This window comes from Trachinotus anak, unplaced genomic scaffold (genome assembly GCF_046630095.1).
Source record: "Trachinotus anak isolate AG129_WGS33_773 ecotype Australia unplaced genomic scaffold, CSIRO_AGI_Tana_v1 ptg000033l, whole genome shotgun sequence".
NCBI classification, from domain to species: domain Eukaryota; kingdom Metazoa; phylum Chordata; class Actinopteri; order Carangiformes; family Carangidae; genus Trachinotus; species Trachinotus anak.
Genome location: NW_027273884.1, coordinates 707,111 through 729,079, shown reverse-complemented (window position 1 = coordinate 729,079; position 21,969 = coordinate 707,111). Strand labels below are relative to the sequence as shown.

The 21,969-nt window shown below is 40.2% G+C and overlaps 3 protein-coding genes across 6 annotated transcripts in view; 1 reads left to right on the top strand and 2 right to left on the bottom strand.

Moving 5' to 3' along the window:
- Window positions 1-3,802, bottom strand: part of LOC139614228 (apoptosis-stimulating of p53 protein 1-like) — a 48,073-nt gene extending 44,271 nt beyond the window's left edge. The window contains exon 1 of the mRNA XM_071471416.1: window positions 3,271-3,802. Within this exon, the coding sequence (XP_071327517.1) occupies window positions 3,271-3,279 (9 nt within the window). The 5' untranslated portion in view covers window positions 3,280-3,802. The remainder of the gene's footprint in view (window positions 1-3,270) is intronic.
- Window positions 3,803-6,197: 2,395 nt separating this feature from the next.
- On the bottom strand, window positions 6,198-12,479 carry LOC139614036 (protein tyrosine phosphatase type IVA 2-like). 4 transcript variants are annotated; one of them, XM_071471116.1, is made up of 8 exons: window positions 12,290-12,479; window positions 11,384-11,525; window positions 11,156-11,279; window positions 10,025-10,742; window positions 9,832-9,924; window positions 9,297-9,427; window positions 8,177-8,251; window positions 6,198-8,022 (listed from the first exon to the last, which is right to left on the bottom strand). In XM_071471116.1, the coding sequence occupies exons 4-8, from the start codon at window positions 10,118-10,120 to the stop codon at window positions 7,911-7,913; spliced, it is 507 nt and encodes a 168-aa protein (XP_071327217.1). In that variant the 5' UTR covers window positions 10,121-10,742; window positions 11,156-11,279; window positions 11,384-11,525; window positions 12,290-12,479; the 3' UTR covers window positions 6,198-7,910. The 4 variants fall into 4 exon arrangements, with proteins under 4 accessions (XP_071327217.1, XP_071327216.1, XP_071327220.1 ...); XM_071471115.1 differs by lacking the exon at window positions 12,290-12,479 and adding an exon at window positions 12,078-12,236; XM_071471119.1 differs by lacking the exon at window positions 12,290-12,479 and adding an exon at window positions 11,807-12,013.
- A 1,257-nt stretch (window positions 12,480-13,736) lies between these two features.
- Window positions 13,737-21,512, top strand: gjb9a (gap junction protein beta 9a). The gene is made up of 4 exons (XM_071471113.1): window positions 13,737-13,920; window positions 18,041-18,253; window positions 19,794-20,095; window positions 20,179-21,512. The coding sequence occupies exons 2-4, from the start codon at window positions 18,083-18,085 to the stop codon at window positions 20,519-20,521; spliced, it is 816 nt and encodes a 271-aa protein (XP_071327214.1). The 5' UTR covers window positions 13,737-13,920; window positions 18,041-18,082; the 3' UTR covers window positions 20,522-21,512.
- Window positions 21,513-21,969: the final 457 nt, after the last annotated feature.

Below are 21,969 nucleotides of genomic sequence, written 5' to 3'. Positions count from 1 at the left end.
TACATAACTAAAGCTCATGAATGAAAGTGAAAAGAAACAGATACAAAAGTCTCAGTAACTCCCCTGCTGTGTGTGTGTGTGTGTGTGTGTGTGTGTCTGAGCATGGGGGACCACAGTGACAGCTGAAGGTAATTTGCGTTCCAGACCCCCCTACACACACACACACACACACAATCTCCCACTGCCCAAACCCAAACACACACTCACACAAGTCGGTACTGTCTCTATAGGAACTACATGTGACCACTGAAACATGAGCTTCAGCTCATTCAGAAAGAGACTCTGTACACTTCTAAACCAGTCTGCAGTACCTCCTGTGTGTCCTATCGAGGAATTGTTCATCTTCATGGACTTTCTTGAACGTTTTCTGCAAAATATCTGTTCACAACAACCTCCTAGGAAGTGTTGTAGTAATTTCAATCAGCTACAAATCGCAAGAAATTGTCCAAGATGAATCAGTCCTGCAAGAAAAAGCCACTAAATTATTTTTGCAACATCTTTGGTTAGCTTAAAACTTCAAAATCCTTTTTTTTTTTAAATAGTCAGGTGTGATCCCTCAAAATTTAATGGTAAAAGCAGACCAGAAGATCACCAATATGGCATCTGTATCTTGCCTGTAGGGTCCAGTTATGAGGTGATGGTCTCCAAAGCAGCGTGGCTAAAAAAATAGCAGATTTAGCATGGACCACTGTCTGATTCTATCAGGAATGAAAGCGGTGGCAGTGGCGTTGCCAGCTCTCTACCCAGGAAAATATGTGTTGGCTGCTCAACAGAAGAAGTTGTCAGATGATATCATACTCTGTTTTGCATTTGTTGTATCAATCACGTGGTGCCCTGTTTGCAGAAGTGAGCTCAAAGCTGTTAGAAGAGCTGTATGGAAAGGCTCTTTACATTTCAACCAGCAGTCTAAATAAATACATTGCTGTGCTGATGGCAGCTTCAGGGAAATATTTTCACACAGGAAGTCAAGATTTACAGTCATAAAGCTGCGAACAATGAATGGACAATGGAAAAAGCTCCCTGTACTTTGGATGAAAGGGAGAAGAAAAGCCCTGAACCAGGAAGTACATTCGTGTTGGGGTTAAAGGTCAAGGTAGAAGTTCTCTCTCTCTCTCTCTCTCTCTCTCGCTCTCTCCCTGTCCCAGCAGTAAACACATCCCTATATCTTCAGCGTATTGTCTGGAGCTGACAGCAGCCCAGCTCAGCCACAAAGAGGTGTAGTGTTTTCTCTGTGTGTGTGTGTGTGTGTGTGTGTGTGTGTGTGTGTGTGTGCATGTGAGCGACAGACCAAGAGAGAAAGAGAGATAGAGATTGAGTGAGGAAGGACAGGAGGGAAACAGGAATACTAATGGTTTACTCATTTCAGTGCTGGCAGGTTAAGACTCTCATTCTGTTTGTGAGCAGGGCTCAGAGATTAGTGCATGAGAGACACTGAAGTACACAACATCACTGTTTTCTCTTACATCTGCAAACTTTATAATGTGTGTATGTTCCAAACATCCAGTGACAAACAGTGGCCAATTGCTCCTCATCAGAAACATCAGTAAGAAATGTTTCTGTGTAAAACCTGCGGAAAATGCAGCAAATTAATCTTTGAGTTTTGTTTATAAGAGCCGGTATTTGAGCTGAATTTGAATGTATAAAGGATCAGGATGAAACGTGACAATGTTTGAACTACGCATGGATGATGAGCAAATGCACAACACATGCACAAAAGCATGTGTGTTATGTGTGCAAGTGTGTTAGGGTGTGCCAGTGGGTTGTCTCATACGCACAGGCGCACACACACACTTTAACATTAGTGTAAAGACAAACAGAGGAAAAACAGGACTTCTGATCATTACCTTCAAAATAAAAGCCCCATTGATGACCGTGTGCCAATTTTCAAACTACAATCTAATGAATTAATCAAGACTGTGTTAAGTATGGACAAGTATATATACATATATGTATAATAATTCAATTCAATTCAATTTCATTTGTATAGTGCCAAATCATAATATACATTAACTCAAGGCACTTTACAGGGTAAAGACCTTACTTTGTTATAGAGAAAAACCCAACAGTTCCCACAAAGAGCAAGCGCTTGGCGACAGGGGGGAGGAAAAACTCCCTTTAACAGGAAGAAACCTCCAACAGGGTTGGACTGGGCTCAGGGTGGGCGGCCGTCTGCCTCGACCGGTTGGGTTTAGTTCGGTTTAATAACTCAAAAGGATGTGGAGCTAGCTAAAAGTTTAGAACACTTAAATTAAAACTGTGGCAGAATGAGAGTACATAAGCTCCTATACCTGCCAGTATATCTTAAACAGTTGATATTTGTAAATTCCTGACGTGTGTCTGACTTCTTCTGTATTCATTCTGAAGTCATCAATCGGCTATAATTTATCCTTTGTACTTTTAAAAAATAGACACTGTATTAAATTTGTTGGACTCATGTTACAGGAAGGCCTCCGTTTATGAGCTACTGCTGGTATGCTAACACTTTGCTTTAAGATGAACAAGTTAGCATTCATTAGCAAAATGATAGCATGTAATAAATGGTTTATAACAGACGACAATGAAGTTGTAAGAAACTAAAAGAACATCCTAAGTGTTAATTAATCTGTCACCAATTCTAACCTCTATTATGAAGATGCTTTCAACAAAATAGTAGCGTGTTGTAGACCTAACCCATTTACTAAATGTTTATATATTGGTTAATATGATAAATAGGGAATAATTAAAGTGCTACTGAGGCGGGAAATTATAGAATAATAACCTAAGCTCCAATTCCCATATGTTCTACTTTGAAAAATTGAGTGGCCCACTTCCGGTTTAACTCCTTTTATTTATTGGCAACTTAACGGAACTTAAAGCAGGGGTTTTATAGTCTTTAAATGTTTGTTCCTCTGAATACATACACTGGTGGTTTAAATCTGCTCTGCCCGCCTGCCTTCAAACAAATATCACTCTTTTTCCGCCATTGTTGCTTTCCTGTCCATCCCTGAGCTGCGCTCTCAGTGTGTTTACACTGTGACGAGCTATCAAAGGTCGGTTTTCAGAGCAGCTCCTGAGAGTATCAAAACCAAACTAAAGTAACTCAAGTCTCCTGGTCGACGGCAGCTCCAGTGTGCGGTTATTACACTCACATGCTCAGCGTGGACTCGCTGGAAACACCTCACAGCTGGAGCTCTCCTCAAACTTTCCTGCAGCGGGTCCGTTTAAGCTACACATCCCCGCGGGGAGGAAACACCTTCACGCTGTCTGATAGGGTTATCAATGAAAGCTCACCGGCAACATTCCTGCTGGTCTGCTGACTGTCCTCCTGTCCCGTTAGAAAAACTGCTTCTCCTCCTCTCTCTCTCTCTCTCTCTCTCTCTCTCCTCTTATGATGTGCTCTTTTCTTTTCCGGCTTCTCCTCTGGTCTCAGGTGACTTTCCATACATCCAAACGCGTCTTCCTTTCAGTCCGCAGATCCAGCCAAATATCCAGATGCTCAGAAACCCTAAAACTCCAGCTCCTCTCCACTTTCCTCTTTTCAATCCCTCCCTCTTCCTTCCTCTCTCCCTCTCCCTCTCCCCCTCTCTCTCTCTCTCTCTCTCACACACGCTTGCACAGTCTCTCTCTCTCAGTCTCCAGTCCAGAGAGGACATGCAGAGTGTGGGGAACCTGCGAACACCCGCCGCTGTTTCATCAGTAAACTCTCAGTGGTTTCATCCTTTGATCATCAGCGGTTTGGTCTGCAGGGTGAACTGGGTCAGCGTCCTGATCATCCCTCCCATCTGGACCCCCCCGCCCCAAACCCGGTCTCCTCCTCTTCCTCCTCCTCATCACGATAAATAGCCTACAGGTTCAGTTAAGTATGTAGGAAAAATAGGTGCTGGAACAATCACCAATATAACAATCAATGTTATTTTCCAGGCATGTTAATTCATGCTATTATAGGTAGGAGCGCCCTCTGCCGGCGGTGTGAGCAGCGCCGAGGTTTCACTGCACTGATTAATTCAGTGTCAATACAGCGCCCTCACTGAAGAGCGTGAGACCTGAACGTCTGTGCCCCACTGTTCAAAACGGTGAACTTGAACATTTACTTTATGTGGTACTTCTTGGAGTCACACCCTCCGTCTGTTCATATAAATGTAAAGAAGAAAAAAAGGTTTTGACTCCAAAGGACATCTAACACACACACACACACACACACACACAGGGCCACCAAGCTTAGAGATGTTCAGCTGTCATAAATTCAGCAGATTATGACAGAGTTGTCCTCAGCTGCCAAGGACACTGTAGGTTTCTGTGTGTGTGTGTGTGTGTGTGTGTGTGTGTCTCAATGCTCTGTTTGCTCATTGTACATACCATAAAAATATGAAACATTACACTACAGTATTAACTTGCTGTCATTCTCTTTGCTTAGTATTAGTTAGATAGTGCGTACTGCAGGACTTTGTCAGGGTACAGTTATCACTGTTTTGTGTTCAGCCTTTTCAACTTTATTTCTTCTCAATGTTCTTACATTTTAACTCAAGACTTTTGACTTTAAAACTAAGTGCACAGTCTGACAGGAGGTCGACGCCCTCTGCTGTACACATGAGTAAACAACACACTGGCTGAAAATGGATACTTCTGAACCCCTTAACCTCACTATTTGACTGTATAAATATTCAGGTGCTTCCTGTAAACTCTTTTTTACCTCCATGTGAAGTTTGGCATTACACCTAGGGATGCGATAACCCACCACGAACAGATGTAACTGAACAGACATTCAGTATTTTTGCATTTATATTGGTGTTTGTTTGCCTTAATGACTGAGTCACAATAAGTGACTACAAATTATTATTCCCACATTTTATTTACATCTTCATCACTGTGTACAGACCTTCCTGCTCTGCTTTTAGCACTGTATACACAGATAAATGCTTCAATTAGTTTGGTCAGACTGGTTAGGGCTTTTTTAAAGCTACAAACTCTCCAAGAGCCTGCTCATTTGTGAGAGAAAAACTTTTTTTTTGTTAGAGTGTTATCTGCATTAGTGTTTTAAGATACTTTCTACTGTTCTATGACTCTGTACAGCACTTTAATTGCATAGTATATGATTTTATGCAACAAATAAAAAACAAACTTGAACATTAATAAAATATTGCACTTCCTATTTCTTCTCAGTTTGAGCTAATCAAATCTTGAAAACATGCACCAGGGTGTAATGTATAGTTTTTGTCAATAATTGTCTTCATTTGTGCATGTGAACTTGAAACGGTGATGAAAAACATTTCAGTGGATCTCCTTTGGGCTCCAACAGTTCGTTTCATCATCGATTGATCTGACGATTATTTTTTGATTAATCCTTCCATCTACAAAATCACATTTTCTCAAAGTCCTGTTTTATTTTGTCCAACCAAAATCAAATTATTCAGTTTAGGATGATAGAGCTCAGAGAAGGGCAGCAAATCCTCTCATTCAAGTAGCTGAAACCAGAGACTGTTTTCTAACTAAGCTATTAGTCAGTTATCAAGACAGTTGTTTATTTTTCTTGCTTGTCTGACTAATCAATCAAAGATAGCAGCTCTAGACCTCTTACTGAGCTACATTTTAAAAAATTGGGTCTAAAACCTAGTTCATGAACATTTATTGTGCTTATTCACTGCGGTTCCATTGTTCAAGGTTAGTTCCTGTGCGTGTGTGTTGTCAGGTCAGTCAATAAAACCAATCAACCTTGAATCATCCATTGGCTCCATGTGATGCTGTGATTCCACTCTGACAGCCACATTCACACAGCATCACCACAGCCACAGGCAATATCTCACTGTCTCTCACACACACTCTCACACACACACACACTTCACTGAGGTCGCGGTCAGGTTCAGCCTCACGTTGTGCAGTCGCTGGGTGAGAGCTACAGCGCTACATCCAGTCCAATCACTGCGACCTGAAACTGCTGTAGCAGCAGATCTGCAGTTTGTAAAGCTGAATTTATATATAAAATGTGCTTTGGGGAACATATTTTCATTGATACAAAGGTCACAGCTTTGCATTATCAAATGTGACTGGATAGATATGTAGCGGTGTGATTATGCATGTATTGTAAAACTGATCAGTATTGCAGTGATCATCTGATTCTGAAACAATCCTGAGAATTAGATCAATTCCAAATGATCTAAAATTAAAGTGGACACATAAAACTGGATGATTTTTAAAATAGTTCCAAAAACAAACCCAAACCGTTACAGTACTAAACACTTTAATTTTCCAAGTGGACTAATAGATTTCTTTTTCCCAGCAGACGAACATTTCACAAAGAAACACAGTGGATTCAATAAATAAATAACAAGTACAAATAGATAAAAGGTACAAGGTAAAGAAAATAAAACCTATAGAAAAATAATAACAACACAAAGACCAACAGCATCTTACAAACACAGCAGCTGACCAGACAGATAGGTAGGTACAGAGCCGGAGATTAACAACGGCCATTAAGTGTTTAGCGGCAGCCATGATAGCTCCACAGTCCTGCTCTATGGTTGTAATAGGAATACAGAAAGTATTTTGGAAGATTGTCCCAGTTAAGTTACCTGCTCAGTGAAGACACTTGGGTTACTAAAATTATCGTAGTGTTTGTGTTACTAGAAGCTCATTCCTCCTGCTTGGTTTAACACCAGCTTATTTCTCTGCCATCTTTAACAGTAGATGCTCATGTGTTTGCATTGAGCTTACTGTCATTCAACAGCGACTTCTGGACAGATCACTGCTCACTATAACCTAGCAGAAAGACTGATATGCTACTATTCAATCATACACTATGTGAAGTATCACTCAGCACTGTGCATAGTGAAATGGAAGCATGGAACATTGCAGCCTACCACAAAGGACATATCGATTATTTTGTTTGTGTATTTTGACGACTAAAGTCTGATAATCTACCAGAACCTTTAAGTATTCCTTTATGGATACATTCACCATCTGATCTTTAACATGTTGGCCTTGTTGCCTTAGTGACAATATGAATGATAGTGTCAAACATGTACAGCCAACGTGAGTTTGTTCCAGAGAAGCAGACTGTGTGCCTATGACTCTGACTTAGGACATACAGTAAGTAGGTAGATTGTAGTGTTGTTTAATACAGCGAATCACACATTTGTATCAAACCTAGGACACATTTTTTTTTTTTTTTTTTTTAAATCTTTTAATCTTCTAAAGCACATTTCTTAAATGTTTTCTAAATTGTCCGGGTTCTTTATCATGTACACCACATTCTGGCTGCAGGACATTGATTTGGTCAGTGAGCAAAGATTGGAATAAATAAATCTGTGTGTATTGATGTGCAATAAACCAGCAAGCCTCTGTGAGGACATACTGCCAACTATTTACTCAGCATTTGTAGTGTTGTTGTTTAGAACGAATATCAAGCTTTTCAACTGATACCAACATCAAACTCTTAAATCGGAACCAGTCTGTTAACATCAGCCGCATTTGCTGTGGCTGCACCTGTATCAGTGAATCAAGAGAGTGACCTTTGTGATTAATGTTTTTTGTTTTTGTTTTATTTTTTAACAAACTTGAATTCACAGTGATAGTTAAAAATTTGTTCTGTTTGGCTGTGGGGGTTCCCTTTACTGTGCTAAGTATTTGTGTGGTTTTGCTACATATTAAGATGAGGTTACACACAAAGGAACAGAAATCAGAACCTTTAACACTTTAAACTTGAACCTTTTTAATGTTCATTTTTTCTGTCAAATCATAAGTTGCGTGACTATGCTGACTATACATTGTAGATTTTTTTGCAGAATTTTGCAGTGAGGTCCTTAGATTTCTGGAATTACATGAAGTGCTTTGAATAGATTTCATGGGTTGTTTATTATCCAAAAAATAAAAAATACATCAACCTTCCATTTAACCTTCTTTGAAGTTTCAGTGAGGATGTGTGGTGTTGTAAATTCCTACTGTACACAGCAGCTCTGACCGTTGGCATCTTTGGAGCGCAGACACAGTTTAGGTTTGTAGTTTTCAAGGTAAAGCAGCTGTTTGGAGTTAAAAGCTCCACGACGCTTCCTGACAGGAAAGAGATATAAGAGAGAGCTTCATAAGAACAGTTACAGGTGAGTGTGCGACTACGGGGATGGTACTAAATATAGTACATGAAAAGACGGAGCCGTCGTACAGTCGAGTAAAATGGAGAATGGCGGAATCACAGCTTAGTACTCACAGTCTTATGAAGTGCACTGCATCTTCATATTCCATCCCACACTCAATTAGAGCCAGGGCCACCAACACAGGAGCTCTGAGGACAGAAAACAAGCAGATAAAACCTTACAACCATCTGTTTGGGTACACAGAAACAACTGTCTGTGCTCTGTAGCCCTGCATAAATCACCAACCTTAAAACAGTGCATCCACTCAGTTTGTGCTCTATCCTTTGGCTCTAGCTTTGCTCTTTATTAGGTTAAATCCTGATTTCACTTTGGAACCCTGTAGCTATGGATCAAAGGGCAATGGCAAACAGAGCTTAACGCTGTGCAACATTACTACAACTGACAATGCATGCCAAATTTATATTAGTGCCGGACCAATATATTGGCAGGCTGATTTTGGCTGAATTAGGCCGAAGACGGGTGCTTGAGCTAGTTTTTGTTGTTTCACCAACCTAAAGAAGCCTGACAGCAGTCTTGTCAGCCATATCTGGCTTTGCTGCAGTATTCACAACTTGAATGGTATGGGCTAAAGCCCAATAACAAACTTGCTTTTACATTTATTGTGAAACAGTCAGTAAGCCAAGTCTAGCCAGTTAATGGCCTTATCATTTTCTCCCTCATCAGTATAGTGTTGACAGCTGCTAAGTTAATTAGAAATGAAGCTAACGTCATGGCTTTCCAGTAGAGGACAGCTAATGAGCTGTTAATATAGAATTATATTAATTCTGCCTAAAAAGCGTAATGCAAAATATATCTGCATCTGATTTAAACCTAAGATTCTGTATCAGTATTTTAACAGTGTAAAGATGAGACACAGTGCCTTTTCAGAATGAATGCTAACCCCCTCAGCTAATGTCTCACCATCACATTTCACAACAGCTGGCTAGAACTGGTAATATCAGAGGGATTATTAGACCAATGGAAAAAACACTAGAAATAACTGTGGGTACAATGAGACAAGTGAATGACAGTGAAAGCTAAAAATCATTCAGGCTCTAGTTTAAACAACAAATTGTGTGCATATCAGCAACTGACCAAATATATCAAAAGCAAAAACTGACTTAGTTTATTTTGACAAGCCTTTCAAATGTAATGAGAATCAATGAATTAATCCTGTGTCTAGTGCATACTCACCGCCCTAGCCCAGCAACACAGTGCACAGCCACACAGCAGCCAGGCTCGTCTCTAAACTTTGTCTGCAGCAGGTTGAGCCAGTCATCAACCACCTGATCTGGGGGGGCTGAACCATCATCAAATGGCCAGTCCTGGAAGGAAAACAGAGTCTTGATTGGATCTGCTCTTTATGATGTTAACATATCAGCCTTCATGGTTTTGTGATTGAAATCTAGACTGACTTAGTGTCGCAGAAGGACAGTAAAAGCACCTTATGGATCAATAAAGGTCTAGAGGTATTTTTACTATTTCCACATGGCCACTGTTCAGTTGCTATGGCTAAAACTTCCTGTGCCCATAACCTGATGGCCTGCTGTGCCTACTGCTGTTGGTTTTTATTGGAAATGCAATGGAAGATGGAATTTTTTATGTGTTCTGTGATTCAAACTGTTTATAGAGATATTCTTATTTTATTCATACTTGATGAACCTGCAGCTTAAGTACACCATTATCATTATATTGCTGGATTTAGGATTTACATACATTCATCACTTACCAGAACTTGTATGCCTTCTTGTTCCACCGGTGTCTTGTCATATGTAGCAGCACACACTCTCACCAGGGTGTTAACTCCAAATGCCTTCAGATCCTATCAAAACACAGAGTTTTTTAGACAACATGCCACTACTACTATATAAGAAAAAGAAAATGAAAAAGAACATTTTTAAATTGTGATAAAAATGCACTACCTCTATAAACCTTCCCAGTTGTGCGTTGGTGGGGTTGTGCGTGATGAGGAATCTCAGACAGTCATAGGAGATCTCCACTGGAGCCGGTCGGTTCATTTTTAGACCCACAAAGGTTTGTTAATAAAGAAATAAAGATCAGGAAAGTACTGTGCTTTCAATAACTGAGTAACAGACGGGTCTTCAAAGGAATCAAAGTAAAACTCCCCCTGACTATTTAAAAACAATCAAAAATTGAAAAAAAAAGTACACTAAACTAAAATATGATTTACAGGCAAAGAATGAAGGAATGTAAATATTCTACTCCTTTGGCTGAACAAAAACCAAAAAGGACAAGATAAATTTCTCGGGAAAGAAATGAGAGGGGAAAAAAATCCAAACTTTTCTTGGCAATTAAGGAAAAACTAAAATTGGCCTGGTTAAAAATAAAAATGAAAACCTAGCAGATTGGGACCAAGAAGGCTGGAAAGAGGACACCCAAAGTCCAGAAGGAAAAACTGACAGAAAAAGATGTATCCTTCCTTGCTTTCTTTCAGATCTGTTGGCCCATTCAGAGAAGATCTGTATGAGTCAAAGGAGAAGAAGAAGGCAAAGCTGGAAAGGAGAAGAGCAGAGAGGAAACTTCCAGACTAAAACCAAAGCCACCCCTACTCCCCAGGACAGGTGACAGACTGAAGGTTGGCTTCTCCTCATATGGGTTGAACAGGATGGCAGTGAGGACCTGTGAGACAGACACACAGACAGTCACTCATTTTTACAATGCTTTAACCCTGACTAAAAGTATCCTTCCATACCAGTTTTTGATTGTTACTTTAATGTGATTATGATCTTACCTACTGATCTTATTTAAGATGTTTTAACTGTAATTCAAGTGTGAATAAAATGTTTCGTCTGATAACCACTTCTGAATGGCATGGTATCTTTGAACTTCATGTACTTACCCTTTAATTTTATAGGTCAATACTGGGCAACATAAATGATTAGCTGTGTATGGACACTTAAATCAGTGTTTGTATCACCAGTGATACACTGTACCTCTACTCTCTGCTGTCCATGGACTGTAACATGGTAAACACAGAGGGCCTTTTCCTGAGTTTCCTGTATGAAGACACCACCAGTCCTCATGCTACACACCTGTGTGTGAATGGCAGTGTTTGTGCCTAGCTGGTGTCTCCTGTTCACTTGTCCACAATAAGCAGCAGGTGCTGGGCTTGGCAAAACTCCCCTCCAAGCCTCGCAAACGCCATACATGTGCAGCCTGAGAGAGACAGAGTGATGAATTTAGAGTGTGACCCCTTGCTGCTGATTCGCATTGTGTCAACAGGTAAGACAGCGTTGCAGTGACCCCTGATAAACACTCACTGTGATGAGAGCTGAGGAGATGGTTCATTGAGCGCACACAGGAAAATGTGACGGCTCCGGGATGTAGACACACCATTGATGATGATGCTGCTGCTTTTCTCGGTCCTGGCTGACAACGGCCCGCTAGCTTGTTGCTAACCTCCTGCGTAGAAGACAACATGTTCACATTGCTCAGCCACCTGAGCTTAGTAGCTCCCTGCATTACCTGTTCATGAGAAAATTTATTATCATCATCCCCCGATACAAACGTGGTCGTTAGCTAATGCGGTCCTGTGTATTTAACGCTTTAGCTTGTATCTCTGAATAACGGAACATAAAATGCTCAAGTCTTACTCATTTCACATAGACTTTGAGGTGACACTGTGTCCACACGAAAGTAATGACATGTTACAAAGGCACGGCACTCAGTTAGCTAAACTATACCGAAGGAGGAGATCTGATTTTGCAGCTGCAAGTTGTCGTCAGTATTTCATTCACAGCTAACGGTGCAGCACAACATAGCTACAAATTGTCAGAAGCTCAGTATTTAGCTAGCTACTTATGTTCAGAATCAAACCGCTCGGCTGTTGACGTTAGCCAACGTTAAATTACTAACCAGCTAGCTCAACGTTACTGGAGGCTCTTAAAACACACACATATTGTGTACTGTCCAGTTGAAGACAAAATGCTATCACAGGATTTAAAAACTAGCTACCTCCCAAGACGAATCAACATCGCCTTCTGTCACGTAAAAGCAGGTCAACAAGCGGCGAGCTAACACTTCTGAGGGCGAAGCGCTCGCCGATTTTCAATAACAGCCGAATGACAGCGAGCACAGCGGGCTCTCTGACATCCGCGGCGCTAGTTACACAAGACTAACAGTGACTGCGTCCATGTCAAACACCCACCATGAAAGTAGATACTTACCAAACGTAGCAGTTTCACAAAAAAAAAAAAATCCAGACGCTTCTAATGACAGAGAAGACCCTGCAAGGGAGACATGTTGAACAGAAATGTCGAGTTAGCCACAATAAACATCACCACTTCCGGCGGCAAGCTTTCAAAGCAAAAACAAAGAAAAACCACGTTGTACTGTTCTGAAAAAGAAGACCCTTTTAATTTGTAGACTGTAGACCAGCACTCGACACTTCCGGCATTGTTTAGCCCGCCTCTTGCAAATTTGACATAGAAAGTTATGCTGGTTAAAAAACGTTACCTATGTGTTGAAGTGTGTAAGTATAAAAAGTTGAACCTGGTGATGGATGTTTTTAAAACGTTTATTTTAAGTCAGTTGAGGTTTTCACATACATTCTACAAAAAACCGTTCAGTGTGTTTAATGTGTTTTTCAGTGTAGCCTTTATGCGATTTACAACTTGACCTCTAACCTTTAGCTTGCTGGCATGATAACATTTTCTACCATGTTTTAAACTATAGCTGTACACCTGTACATACTGGTACATACTGTTGTAAAGTGATGCTTTCTCTGATGCTCATATTTTTTACTCATCATTTATATTTTTATATTCCTTTACTATCATGCTCACACAGCTATATATTCACAGCTCATGAATACTTTTAATTCATTTTGTCTTCTGTGGAATTCACTTTGTACCATCTTGTGTACATTTTTGACTTAATGCAAACTACAGCATTGATTTCCTCTTATTTTATGCAGTCTTCCATGTGAACTCACTGCACACTGTAAATACTCATTTGCATGGCTCCCCACAGGGCTTTTGTACCTGTGTAACAACATAGAGGGTGTGGCATTCTCTCTCTCACTCTTTTTCAAACACACACACACACACACACACACACACACACACACACACACACAAACACACACACACATCCTTGTACACCTATCTTTGTCGGGTCCCATCATTCGAAAAATCCACTTCCTAGCCTCTTACCCTAAGCTTAACCATCACAACTGATGCTTAACCCAACCCATAACCTAACCAGCTAACCCTCCCTATACCCAATTCTAACCCTACCCTTAAAACCAAGTCTTAAACCTCAAACAGTCATTAAAACATTTGGGGTCTAGCATTTATGGTCCCCATAAAGCTGTCATACCTTACATGTACAGTGAGCTCTCCCAGTTTTTGAACCCTATGAATATAGTAAAACAAGCCCACACACGCAGGCACGCTGGTTGGCAAGGGTGGATGTCCTGTTTCCTTGCTCAATAAAGCTTATGTTTCCATGTCTTTACCTATTTATAAGGTGTAAGGTTGCATGACTTGTAGGGAGTAAGTCTCTACAAACTGACAAGACAGGACATGTAAACTCGATGTGCTCAAGTGTGCATATGTGTGTGCATGTGTGTGTGTGTGTGTGTGTGTGATGACGTAGCAGCTGCTGAATCTGGTTTGGCAGGATTTCTGAGGAAAGGGCGAGAGAGCAGAGACAGACACGGAGAGAGAGCGAAAGGAGTGGAATACTTTAAACTACCTTTTCCTTTACCACATTTAACTTCAGTGTTGTCCATTAATCTTCTCCTGCTGGTGTGGACACATTTGCTTCAGGAGTTTGAGCACGGTTTCAGCAGAGGGTAAGTTTCTTCTACTTTTATTTTCTTACATTTTTACCATATCACATGCTTAATGTCTGGACTGAGGGGTAAACAAAAGACTGTAGCCAATGGTGTGATTAAATGGTACACACACTAAGTTACAGCAGTGTTTTTTTTTCTTATTTAGCCCTAAAACAACATGGATACAAGTTGTTAGTTATGCCAACAAAGAGGAAAACCACTCAGTCATTTCCAACCTATAAAAAAAAAAAAAGACAATGGGAGTAACTTCTCCTATTTCCTGTGACTAAGACACAAACATTTCAGGAGTGGGTGGATATTGAGCAATGACTATAAACAACAGATAGAAGATATAAACAAGTACATAAAGAAAAATGTGGTCTTTAGATAAACTGTAGATTCAACACACAGACAAAGGCGTGGTGGAGTGAAGCATATGCACACTAAAACTTTCCACATTGCCTCTGATGGTACGCAAAGTATCTAATTGCTTCCTTGAATTGAACTGATTGTATTTCAGATTAGTGGATACTGACTGGATAATGAATACTTCAGCTTAATTTCCCAACGTCCATTCACACAATGCATATGTTTCTGAAACACTTACTGGCTGATGGATATAAGAAAAAAAAATACATGACACGACAAGGTCTTATTACAGTCAACCCAGCGTAGTTTGTGGTCATAGCAGCCATTACAAGCCTGTACAAGTCTCACTGGCGCTGGAAAACCTACTTTATTTTACCCATGTGGAAGAGAAAAATGAAACCCCATTGGAGTTTAAAGTGTTAACACAGAAAAGTCCTCAGTGCTGAATCACTCCTGTTTTTTGAAATCTAAATATTTTACTTTTTTCTAAACAGTGAGTGATCCTCCACTGTGCTAGAAACCATACAGCCTGAGGATGGTGTCACATCTATGCCATATGGATGTAATTTTTTCTTGTTTTCCTGTAATGTAGAGGCAAACCACAGCAGTTACGATTGCTGTTATCTAACGTTTCTTCCCCCCAAAAAAATTCTAGGCTACATTCCTTCTTTTTTATGTTAGAAACCCCACCCTCACATAACGTCCACTGCTGGATTACTAAGTGCTGTATAAACACATGCATTACAGATTTATGCCAACATGCAAAGAAATTAAGCCTGGTTACAACTCTGGTGGTTGACAAGTTCTTCACATGCTGTAGGCAGAGGTTTGACATTTGAAAGCAGTGGATGTGGTGATTTAAGCTGAAATTTAGTCCACTGCGCTAAAAGAAGAATCAAGCCATGTTTCTACGGAAACCGTGAGACAGAAAACGTTGGATTTTGTTTGCCAGGAAAGATACACACACAACCCAGTATCTAGGCAACATAAACCCTGAAACTCCAGCATGCCACGAGGTCTATGATATAAGTTATATTTACACTGGACTGATGATATTGTATTGTATATCATTACCTTCACACACATATGCCTACTGGTGTTTCTATTGTGTTCATTCAGCAGCAGCAGACAAGCAGAGCAACAAAAACAGCAGCAACTACACACACAGCAGCTGTGTGTACAGAATTAACAGGGCCCATGATGGAGCATATGGACAAATAAAGGCTGAAAAATAAAAAAAAATTCAAGGCTCAGCTTTGAGAGTCGGTGAATGTAGCCAATAATTGCCCCTAGGAGTCAACCTCATTACAATAATGTGTACACAAATACGAGCCAGCTAGAATGACGACTATAGCATTTATTGATTGTATGGTACAACTCATTACTACCTTCAGCTCGAGACAAAGAAGTCTTTGGCTTTCTCTGGTTGTTAGAAGGGCGAAGCTTAAAAAACGGAGGACTTTATTAGAAACACCTGCACACCTCAGTGTTGATGCAATCATCCAATCAACCAATCATGTGGCAGCAGTGCAATGCATAAAATCATGCAGATACAGGTCAGTTGATGTTTTCATCAAACAATAGAATGGAACAGAACAGAAATCTGAGACTACAGGAGGCACAGTCACCAAACCTGGACAATTGAACGCTGGAAAAACGTATCTTGGTCTGATGAATCTGGATTCCAGCTGAGGTACACAGACATTAATGTCAGAATCTGGAGTCAACAGCATGAATCCATGGACCCAACCTGCCTTTTGTCAACAGTCCAGCTTGGTGGTGGTGGTGTAAATGTATAAGGACTGTTGCTCACTTTTTTGGCCCTAAATACAAACCAATCATGGCCTGACTCCCACAGCCTATCTGAGTAATGTTGCTGGCTGTGTAGATCACTTTATGGTCACAGTTTACCATCTTCTAATGGCTACCTCCATTCCGCAAAGCAAAAGTCATCTCAAACTGGTTTCATGAGCATGACAGTGAGTTCAGTGAACTTCAGAGGCCTCCACGGTCACCAGATCTGAATCCAGTAGATCACCTTTGGGATGTGGTAGAACAGGAGACTGGCAGCATGAATGTGCAGATGACAAATTAGAGATTATGTTATGCAATCATGTCAACATGAACCTAAAATGACTGTTTCCAACATCTTGTGGAACCAATTACACAAAGACCTGAGGCTGTTATGAAAACAAAGGGAGACCTTATCCAGGATTAGTGTTCCTAATAAAGTGCTCGGTGAGTGTATCTGCACTGCTACCGGGCTGTTCAGTGAGTCCGGCTCACAGAAGCCTTTGAGAGCATCTACCGTAATTTCCGGACTATAAGCCGCTACTTTTTTCACACGCTTTGAACCCTGCGGCTTAAACAACGATGCTGCTAATCTATAGATTTTTACGGGCTAACAGCCTCCAGGGGGCGAAAGTGACATTGAGAGCGACAACGAAAAAGAGACTGAGAAAGTGTGTGACAAAGTCATTCTGAGGCTGTTCAGTTCCGACACTGAAGACGACGACTTCAGTGGTTTTAGTGCGCAGGAGGAAGATGAAGATAGGGATCAGTGACCTTTCTGGTAGGCTAACGGCCTACGGCTGGTAGGCTGGTTATTTTTTTTTTTTTTAACCAGTCGTGTTACTGCTGTGACTGCTTGTTACTGCCGTGTTACAGGCACTGTTCGGAAAAAAGCACTTATTAAAATAAAAATAAAAAAAATCTTTCTGTGTAAATATCTGATGTTACAACGTGGACACCTGCAGCTTATAAAGAGGTGCGGCCTATATATCTACAAATTCTTTTTTCTTTTTCAATTTAGTTGGTGCGGCTTATATTCAGGTGCGCTCAATAGTCCGGAAATTACGGTATCCACATTAAGACATATTTTGGATTTTGTTTCAACCAAAAAAATATTAGAAAAAAGTCACATACTGCAGCTTTAAAGAAATTGTTTAACATTTTTGGAAACACACTTACGTATTTTCTTGCCAAGAGTTAGATACAGAGATTTATACCACTCTCGTGCCTGTCAGCTTAGCTTAGCATACAGACTGGAAACTCTTAGGTACATTTAAATTCAAAATGTACCTGTTGCATAAACTAATAAACTTAAAATTGCTGGTAGGTGAAAATAATTTCGAAAGATAGTATCACTCATATTTTTACACATCAGTATTTAAAAGACAGGTGGTACATTTATTTATCCATCAGCCGCTGCAGCCAGCTGACAAAGACATTCGTTTTCCACCCTGAGCATAACATGACTTTATCTGCTCTGGCCTGTGTACATCTTGTTGAGGTTACTGAAGCGTGGATTTTTCATTAGTGGGGAGCCTGATAACACTAATGATCCTCAAAAACAATTTATAAAGCATTAGACAAAGCGAGCTGGCTTTCAATTCAATTTGCTGTATTTACAGCGTGCATACACTGAAGAAACAACCTCACATATGACATGAAACTATTTTTCTATTTCTATTTTTCTAAATCTCACCAGGCAGATCTGTCATGCAGCTGGTATGAACAATTTTATACAAGCTCATGCAAGTTCTGCGTCAGACACAGCAGTCTTGGGTGTAGCTGGTGAATCTGACATAATAATCACTGGCATGTGTTGGCTTAAGCAAGTTGTGGCTAATCCTTAACGATAGTCTAAATTTGACCTCTTGTAATGTAGAGCAAAGACATTTAAAAGCAATATCCAAGGAACGCTTGTAATCCTTATCTTGTCATAAGGATGAAACATAACAAGTTTCTTTCTTCCTCTGTTTAACAGGGTGCACTTGCGTCTTTCACCCAGGCCAGTGCAGCAGCAGGGATGAACTGGTCGGGCCTTGAGAGTTTATTGAGTGGAGTCAACAAATACTCCACTGCATTTGGGAGGATCTGGCTGTCCATGGTGTTTGTGTTCCGCGTGCTGGTGTTTGTGGTTGCAGCACAGAGGGTTTGGGGCGACGAGAGCAAAGACTTTGTGTGTAATACCCGGCAGGTAAGATGGAAGAGCAAGACTTTATTACTATCTACAATAGTGTGTGTGTGTGTGTGTGTGTGTGTGTATCATCATGGCAAAATGTGGTGCTGGAGACACCTACTGTAGCAGGAACTACCACAGAGGTGCTTTTGAGTACTTTGGTGGGTGTTAACATGTCTGTGTACATAGCATCACAACTGTGCAAGATGCAGTCATGAAACTTTAAGTTGAGATCCAAATGTGTGGACTAACCTATGAGTACCCCTTATATAATACTAGGGACAGTTGAGAGGATGGTTACAGTGTGATGTGATGACATAGATTCTATCTTGGCACATCCTACTGCTGCACTTTCACAGTTTTTCAGCTTATTTACATGAGTTTCCCACCAAAAGGCAACTCATGAACATCATGCCAATTTGAATGGTGAGGCCAGATTCATTGAAATTTTAGATGCACCTTACACTGGTTGATACAGCATGAGGTTAACCTCTTTAATCTATCTGTCAGGGTTGAGCTGATAAAAATGTAGCTAAATTAAGGGGTTGTTCCATCCATATTAGACCCAAGCAAAATTCCAGTCACCACTGCATTGGTGTGGAGGCAGTTATCTCAATACTTGAGTGAATAATAGCAAAACTACCTGCATGGCTACACACCACTAAATGAAAGAGAAAAATTGTTTGGTGTAATTTGGGTGTGGCAACCCTTTAAAATGCTATCTGGACTGTTTGGGTGAGTTTGACCATCCAAACTCGTCTTTGTGGGTTTGTTGGGTAGTTCTACGACACATGAATATCAGTTTATTTGTCTCGATACCCAACCTGTGAAAACAGTAATGTGGGGTTTTCTGAAAAATAATCCTGATGATGTCATCAGGGTTATCACAGACTGGGCTTGAGGCATCAAATTTTTAACATTTTTAACTGAAGGTCGTGGGTATTTACCAGAGAGGAAGGGTCTAATGAAATTATTGGAAATGTAGGATCCAGTGTTTTTGAAGCTTGACATATACTGGTATATATAAGGTTGTTAGGCTATTAGCTTGGTCTTCAAAAGTTGACCTTTAAGCTGAATAATTGCTTTTTTTCTGATTCTGTTACCTGCAGTCAAATCCATTAAAACACTAAACTTAATTAACAGTCAAATCCATAAGGAACTGTATAAATATTCAATTTTCCATATTATTTTCTTTTAAATCAGTCCCTCAAAGTGGCTGCAAGTAATGCAAGGGCATTATTACTTTTTACAACTATGTATTAAAACCTCCATCATACTTCATACCTAATATCTAATTCCGACAGTGTAGTGGTGCCATTGTTTTGTATTTATCATTTCATGGCAGATGCATTACCTCATATGAAATAAAAGTATTGCCTTTGAAAACTGAACATAAGCTAAAAGCCTACGTTCAATTCTTCTCTGAATGCATGAATGCAACAACCAGTCAGTATGCTATCACTTATTTTATCCATTACACATGACAAATAGTCATTATGGAAAAAGTAATTGCAAAATATAACATCATTTTAAAAAATCTTTTTCACTTTGTTTCCAGCCTGGCTGTACCAATGTCTGCTATGACCACATCTTCCCCATCTCCCACATCCGTCTGTGGGCGCTGCAGCTGATCTTTGTCACCTGTCCGTCTCTGATGGTGATTGCTCATGTTAAATACCGCGAGGGAAAGGACAAGAAATACGAGGAGCTGCACCAGGGCTCTCACCTGTACGCCAACCCCGGCAAGAAGAGAGGGGGGCTGTGGTGGACATATCTGCTTAGTTTGGTCTTCAAAGCTGGATTCGACACATCATTTCTCTATATTTTGTACAGGATATACCATGGATATGACCTGCCCAGGTGATGCTTGTATCTTCTTATATTTTCAAATGAAAACATGGTGTTTTGTACCAGCTATAACTTGTTTTACTCTTTTCTTTCAGGTTATCCAAGTGTACACTGGACCCATGCCCCAACACCGTCGATTGCTTCATCAGTCGTCCAACAGAGAAAAAGATCTTCATGTTGTTCATGGTCATATCCAGCGCACTTTGCATCTTCATGTGTATTTGTGAGATGATTTATCTCATAGGCAAGCGCATCAGCAAATTGTTAAGGGTCCGACACGAGAACCAGAGACTCATATTTGCTGACCAACACGAGCTCACCAACATAGCCCCACCAAGGTCCCAGTATCGGAGGACTGATCCAACACTGGCAGAGAGCCAGCTGAGTTTAAATAGGAGGGAGAAGATCAGAGAAGGCAGTGCAACTACAACACTGTAGGACACACTGGTCACTAAGCCATGGGTTTGTTTCTGACAGGTGGCCACGCAGCAGGAACACGGGTTACCTAATAAAACTATTACACCAAAAGACTGGTAAAAGGGCCGATCCTGTGATCCAGATGAACATGCAAAATACGTGATTCTCCATTTAAAGGATCACCAACACTGGGTGGTTGCATGTTGTAGGATGCAAGCAAAGAAGAGGACTACTAGTATTACTATGTTTGGACATCACATTTCTAACTTTGTACCATAGATCTGTCCATGTTATGGCTGACTATACGAGAAGATGGATTCTGATGTTATCTTTTTTTTCAGGACACTGTTGATTGGTTGTTGAGTCATCATCAACATCAGTATTGTTGGATATTGTAAATTACAGCACTTGGTATCTTCAACACTGTAAATAGCTTTATTAATAGATTGACTGAGAAAATGATGCCTCCTCCGGTGCTCTGTGTACTCACACTTCTTCTACTGCAGGGACCAAATGCCACCAGGAATTTACTGAGCGCTCGATATCCACTGTAGATATCCACCACGAGCTTTTTGGTCAGCACAGTACTGTAACTAAACAATGGACTTGATTGCAGCACAGAATTACTGTTTCTCACATCTTGAATAGATGAAAAGCAGCTGATTCCTTGTATCCTGTTAAGGTTGCTCAATTATCAGAATTTAAAATGTATATTACAGTAAACTTATTGCATTTTTATTATTTAATATGAGTAGAGATGATGGATTTGGGGCTTTAGTCTTGCTGTGAAGGCAGGAATTTAGCTGAGCTAACAGACTGATGTTTAAAGACAAGGTCAATTCTACTTTCATTGTTGGTCAAATCACCACACTCACAGTGGGCTCCTTCTGTTTCCACTAAGAGCCAATTGGAATATTGTGATGTGGTCAAATAGTTAGGACGGCTTATTTTTATGTACAGTTATAGTGATAGATTTTATTGCTTGTCAAATAAAAATGCTGATCAAACTCTCGACTGTCTTGTTATTTTTTATACAGATATGCAGGATTTGTACATGCATTATGATCCTGTTCACAATATCAAACTCACTAGTGAAAGAGAAGTTTAAAAAAAAAAAAATTAAACCGATGTCAATGAGAAAATTTATGTTGTGTTTGATGTTGTAAACATCAGGAAAATGGCTTGGACTGAAAATAGTTTCATTATGTGACCACTAGATAGCAGCATCGTCATTGTTAAATACACCATTCATCTATGTGAGGACATTTTTAGCGATTTTGTCTTAATATAAGTTTAAAAAAGAAAACAAGATTTAAAAGAAGCTACCAAAGTGAACACTTAGTGATTTAAACCCATGTTCCTTCAGTACTTCATCAAGGTAAGAAAACACCTATCTACCCACACAGCTGCTCATATGAACAGTACCTCAACAACGCAGACATTAAGCACAACACTACACAGCACTGCCT